General features: G+C 32.9%; 1 protein-coding gene across 1 annotated transcript; it reads right to left on the reverse strand.

Moving 5' to 3' along the window:
• Nucleotides 1-3,392: 3,392 nt before the first annotated feature.
• Nucleotides 3,393-4,535, reverse strand: LOC148576538 (uncharacterized). The gene has a single exon (XM_088502745.1). The coding sequence runs from the start codon at nt 4,533-4,535 to the stop codon at nt 3,393-3,395; it is 1,143 nt and encodes a 380-aa protein (XP_088358871.1).
• Nucleotides 4,536-6,940: the final 2,405 nt, after the last annotated feature.

The raw sequence follows: 6,940 nt of genomic DNA on the forward strand, positions 1-6,940 counted from the left end.
ACACACACATATACACCAACAGTTACGTTACATAAAGCAGTGCATTATTATTGTTGTTCGATCCGTACATAATTTTTGAACCAAATATTGAGTTTAATTAGTGGACGGGTGTTTTACTCGAATTTTTGTTCCATTGTTAACAATAAATAAATCAACAATTTTCGAGTTTTGTTTTGCAATCTTAATTTAAGGAGCGGAAACGACTTTTTTTGTGGGTGTCTCAAGGTCTCAATTGTAATTTCGAAAGTAAAATTAAAGATGAAAAAAAAAACATGTAAGGTACCGGAGGCAAAGTAAAATGCAGAAATTAAAACAAATAGAAAATTAAGAAGAAGATGAAGGAAGAAACACGAACGTAAAAGAGAAAAATATGTAAAAGTAGAGAAATTTTATTAATAAAAACTGGAAAAAAGCAAAGTACAAGTGTTTGAGTTCAGAGGAATTACTTAAGATTCCCAATTTTACTCTGTGATGCCAAGGGGTTGAGAGCGTTTTTTTGGGTTTCTAAGCGTTTTCCAAGAAGAACTTAACTGATTACAATGTTTTCTTAAAGCTCTATTTATAGACTAGCCTAATATCAGCTAACAGTTACCATTTGTACACCACTTGCAGAAAATTTGAATTTCTTATAACTGTTCCCGCACTTCTTGCTTGATGTTAATTTCAAAATTTAAATAAATAACCAACTATCAAATTATCTAATTTAATTTAAAATAGATATAAATATTATATATAGGAACATTACCAAATAACTAATTATTTTTTTTTATAATTTTCTTATAAAAATTATATTTTGTCTAACAAGATGCTCCCCAAGATTTCTCACTTGAAGATATGCAATGATTGAAAGTGAGAAAATTTAGTTGTTTATTGACATTTTTTTTTATTTTTGATATTAAGAGTCAATTGACATTTTAGACACATCCGCTTGACAGATTAAATGCCTACTAGTAATAGACTTAACAGAATTTCTAAGTCTATAAAATTTTTTACATTAATAGTTGAACTGTCAATGGGGTCTATTCTTTTGTATGAAATTTTTAAGTGTGTCAAATGATATCTGTTCTAATTTCGGCACATTAAATGTATATCAATTGACCTTTATTTTGACCTTTAATATTTCAATTAAGAGTTTTTTTTTACACACACTTTCATTGTTTTAATTGACACAATTTTCCTAACTTCAGAAGTAACAAAATCTTAACTTCGTGAAGTCGTTTCTTTCATATGTTAAACTCCAGGTGTCAATTAAATTTGATAAAATTTCTAATCCTATAAAATCTCCACACTAACATTCTAATAGTTTTGACTCCAAGCGCTAAGAGACTCAACAGAATTTCTAAGTCAATTAGGCTTTTGTATTTATGAAGTACATACCCAAATGTCAATGAGAGATTATTTTTGTCTAAGATTTTAAACTTGATGCATTTTTTTTAAATAAAACCATTCATATCTATTTTACACATCTCAATACTTTCAGGATTAAATGTCTTGGTGTCAACTGTCGGTGGCTTGACTCCAGGATTATACATCCTGAACTCCACATGCATCTCATCATAGTACAATGTACTATTATCAGCAGGAACTTCTTCCACTCCTCCATCTTCGTTCTAGAAAATTAACTTTTGATGTAGAGTGGATGAAATAGCACACATTCCATGAATCCAATCACGTCCCAAAAGCAAGTTAAAACCAGCTTTAGAAGGAACAACAACAAATAGAGTTGGCCTATTGATAGAACCAACCTCAATTGACAGCAGAACCACACCTCTAACAGAAAAAGTCCTTCCATTAAAATCTGTTACCCCAATGCTACTTTTAATCAGCTCTTTTTTAGTCTTTCCAAGCCTTCCCATCATTCTTTCAGGCATGAGATTGACAACAGCTCCCCCGTCAACTAAAATCTTATTAACTATCCTTCCATCAACACGAGCCTTGATATGCAATGGACGCAAATGCTCCTTGTCATTTTCAGTAGGTTTCTCAAACAATCCTCTACCACACATATTGTCATCTAGTAACAAGCATTTACTTTCAGGAAAGACATCATAACAATCATCTTTTAATGACTCTACTTTCCGGATTTGACTATACTCCTCAGCAGTATTGACACCACAGCTATAGGTTGCTTAACACCAAATATTGCTTCTAAGCTGTCATCAAAACCAGTGTCAAAATTATCAGTAATTAAATCTTCATCTTTTTCTCCCTTGTGTTCAACCATTACTTTCTTTCCAGTAAGATTCTTCTTTGCATTTTTATTGTATTTAGGGTGATTAGAAGAATTGCCAGTTTCTACAGACTTAGCTATGGTTGGCAAAGGAGGAAAATCTATACCGTGTCCCTTGTATGGATCTAAAGGAACATACTCAGGTATATTCTCTTTTTGCCCAAAAATTCTAAAAGGAGAATACTTTGGAACATTTTGACAATTGGGCCAAGGAGAATAATTAGCAACCTGCTGCATGTTAGGATTATAACAAGAATAAATTGGCTTTGAGGGAACAGGCACATTTTTTGGAATATATATACTACCTCCGTCTTGTGCATGATTGATGTTCCATAACTGAGACTCATAGTACCTGGGCTTAAAAGGTCTAGGCTTCACCCATTTGTTTTTTTTCTCTTGCAAAAGCAGTAGGTTGATTCTGCACATTTCTCACATTCTGGACCCATTTATTGTTTGAAATTTTGGTGGGAGGAACTCTTGTCTTTTGAGAAAATCCATCAGGTTTTCCATCAATCATGACCATAGTCTTCATCTTCTGGTTGACGGGTTGTACCCTAGTGTTGTTGACGCACTTGTTCAAAGGAGTTTGACCACCCAACTTTTGTTTTTCCTCGGCTATCTTCCGCTTTAGCTCGTTAGTTTCATTTTCTTTTTCAGCAATCTTCTTTCTCAACTCATCCTTTTCTTTCTCTTCAACTTTGTACTTTTCAAACTCTTTTGCAGCCTCCTTGTCAAAAACAGCATTGCACTTTGAGCACATGGCGATGGTGCTATCAGATTCTTTAATTCTCAACAAAAAATCTAACAAATCCTCATCAGGACGAGGATAAATTGGCTTCTTGTCTTGCTCAAAGATCCTCAGGTCTTTATTTTCATCTTTAGCACTAACCATTGTGGCATCAACTTCTACCATGTTGATTGACAAGTTGAATGGCTCAACATAATTTGAGTCAGCAGCAAATGGTTCAGTGTCCACCTTCATAGTAGTTTTATCCTCAAACTTCAATCTTCCCTCCTCAATTGCTTTTTATATCAAGTCCCTGAAACGGACGCAATTGTTAGTAGTATGCGAAAATACCTGATGAAACTTACAAAATTTCTTATTCTTTATTTCATCAGCTGTAGGCATCTTTTTTCCTTCAGGTAAAATAAGCTACTTATCTTATAGTAAAACCTCAAATATTTGATCTGCCTTAGAAATATCAAAAGAATAAGTCTTATTTTCAACTTTAGAATAAGAAGAAACTTTTTCTTTTCCTTTAACAGGCTTCAAAGATTTGCATACATAAGGAGGACCCCCACGTAATTCGGCAATATAAATCTCTTTCTCATCTGAATCACTACTATCGGAAAAACAATCAACATATGCAACCTTTTTTAAACCCTTTTTAAAATTTTCTTTTTCTTTCTTAATTTGTTCTATCTGTCTTACTCTCTCAGCTAATTGGAAAAGATCAAAAGTATGTTGATTAACAAGTTTCTTCCTAACTCCAAATTCTAGCCCATTAGTAGCCATTTTGACAACTTCAGCTTCTGGGATCGGAGTAAAACATTTATTTCTCATGTTTCTAAACCGTGCCAAATAGGTGTCAATGGATTCTCCCTCTGCACGTTTGACAGAGAATAAATATGTAAGACTAACTTTTAATTCACCTCGAAAAAATTGATCATGAAAATTTCTTTCCAGCTGTGCCCAAGAATGAATAGAATTTGGTCTCAAGTTGGAGAACCATGTAAATGCATTTTTTGTTAAAGAAGAAGGAAAATATCTCATCTTGAGATATTCATTAGAAGCTACTTCCCCAATTTCAACAGTATATCGAGCAATATGCTCTACTGTAGACTCATTTTCTTCTCCAGAAAATTTTGTAAGAGATTTTGGAATTTTCCAACCTCTTGGAAGCTCTGCTTGTTGGACACATTCAGGAAAAGCAGATACAAAATATGGCCTATTTAAACAACCCACATTAAATCCCAAACGGTTTAAAATTTGTTCGACATTTCTTGCTAGATTATAATGCCCCCCTAAGTTGTTTTGCCTAAGTCTTTCTAACATATCATCAGCATTTTGACCATGTCTAGGCATATGAACATTATAATTAGGAATTGCTCCACCGTTCTGATTGACATTATCAAATCTTAAACCTTGGTTGTCATTTTCTTCTAAATTTACCACAGTAGAAATTCTATTAACTTGTCTATTTAATTGTTCAATTCTAGTGTTTGTGTTTTCTAAAAGAGGATTTAAAACTGTCACCATTTGATGAGTTAACATGTTTACTAGATCATGGTGACTTTCATCCATCTGTTGCCTAATATTTGCTAAAGATCCCACAGTTTAACTAGGCTGATTAACAGGCATTGCTCTTGACATGTCAGGAAATACAGGTCTAGAATTTTCTACCCTAGTGACAGTGGATATAGTAGAATTAGATGCACTGTTATTTCCTGTATTAATAGAATGTAAAAAATTTTGTTGTGATACGTGTGAACCTGACGTCCAAGAAACAGGTACATTTAACATGCCATATGGATTTTGATAAATAGGATTTTAAAAAGTTGAGTAGAGAGGCACAGGCAATCCCTGTGTCACCATGGAGGGGACATACCCCAGTGGCAAGCCATATGGCGGCCACCCCACGGTATTTATGTGAGTTGCATTTAACCCTGTATGGGCATGGCCAACGCCATCACGCCTCACTGACATCAAGGTAGGCTCTGCGTTTGAAATCACAGGAGAATTTCCGGATTCATTTTCTCTAATCTCATCACGAGAAGTAGAAGAAGATACTGCAGAAGTATTTGACATGTCAACTGACGCTGATTTTCTTGGCTCCGGACGCACGAACTTACCACTGCGCAACCACATGCAAATTCAAAACTCTTGATTTTTCTTTTGACAAACTACAATCTATTGACAATGTCCCACCGGGCGTGCCAATTTGTTTTACTCGAATTTTTGTTCCATTGTTAACAACAAATAAATCAACAATTTTCGAGTTTTGTTTCGCAATCTTAATTTAAGGAGCGAAAACGACTCCTTTTGTGGGTGTCTCAACTCTCAAGGTCTCAATTGTAGTTTCGAAAGTAAAATTAAAGATGAAAAGAAAACATGCAAGGTGCCAGAGGCAAAGTAAAATGCAGAAATTAAAAAAAATAGAAAATTAAGAAGAAGATGAAGGAAAAAACACGAACATAAAAGAGAAAAAGACGTAAAAGTAGAGAAATTTTATTAATAAAAACTGGAAAAAAGCAAAGTACAAGTGTTTGAGTTCAGAGGAATTACTTAAGATTCCCAATTTTACTCTGTGATGCCAAGGGGCTGAGAGCGTTTTTTGGGTTTCTAAGCGTTTTCCAAGAAGAACTGAACTGATTACAATGTTTTCCTAAAGCTCTATTTATAGACTAGCCTAATATCAGCTAACAGTTACCATTTGTACACCACTTGCAGAAAATTTGAATTTCTTGTAACTGTTCCCGCACTTCTTGCTTGATGTTAATTTCAAAATTTAAATAAATAACCAACTATCAAATGATCTAATTTAATTTAAAATAGATATAAATATTATATATAGGAACATTACCAAATAACTAATTATTTCTTTTTATAATTTTCTTATAAAAATTATATTTTGTCTAACAATGGGTCATGGGTGTATGTATAATGATTAACGAGCTTTGTTATGTTATGAGAACTGGATCGGTCATCAAACTACTTTAGTCACTGTTTTATTAGTTTATTAGTCTAATTAATCTAACTGTGGTTCAACTAAAAAAACTGTTATTTGAATAAAATAATAAGTAAATTATAAATAAACATCCTAAAATATAATTATAATCTAATATATATCTTAAAATATCTTCAAACTTATATTATGAAATTAATATCATGAAATTCGAACAAATAATTTTCATGATCTAAGAGCAATTAAGAAATTATTAGGAGACTAACAATAACAAACCAACCAATTATAGCAGTTTATGACCCCCACGCTTCATGACCCCACGCAAAATATTAGAGCCAGTGAAATAGTTACCTTTTATTTTTTATCCCGTTATGCTTGTAAAAAATACGGTAATATAATACATTACATTAATACATTGCAATGCAAAAAGGAAGAAGTGGAAACTATAAACTAAATGATAATTACATTAGAATGCTCAAACAAAATAAGAATTCATCAAAGTTCAATAGCAATATAGCTACTTAACTATCTTTTAATTAGTCTCAAAGTCAAGGCTTAATATTTCTACAAAAAATGCCTGGTTCATAAGTTGACCTAAAATTGAGAACAAGCAACGGAAACTGAAATCACAAAGAAATTACAAAACACTATATGATTAGAGTCAATAAATTATGAAGATAGTCACCACATTTATTTAGGCATAATTAAGTCACAAAACAGTAGGGTGTGCATGGTTCAGTTTTTCTATAAACTGAACTGAAACTGCACTAAACCATTTTAAATGGTTTAGAAACTGAACCAAACTATTTTGTCACATATGAAACTGGTTCTAAACCAGTTTATAATACAGTGCACCAATTTAAATCAGTTCATAAAAATAAAACTGATTTTAATTAAAAAAAACCAGTTTAAACTGGTTTATAGGCTAAAACTAGTTTTCACACTCTCCATCTTTCTTTCTCTCTCTCTCCACTCTCTCTCTCTCTCTCCCCTCTCACTCTCTCTCCTCTCTCTCTCTCTCTCC

The sequence above is a fragment of the Arachis ipaensis genome, chromosome B1, assembly GCF_059453495.1.
Source record: "Arachis ipaensis isolate K30076 ecotype BB chromosome B1, ASM5945349v1, whole genome shotgun sequence".
Taxonomy (NCBI): Eukaryota; Viridiplantae; Streptophyta; class Magnoliopsida; order Fabales; family Fabaceae; genus Arachis; species Arachis ipaensis.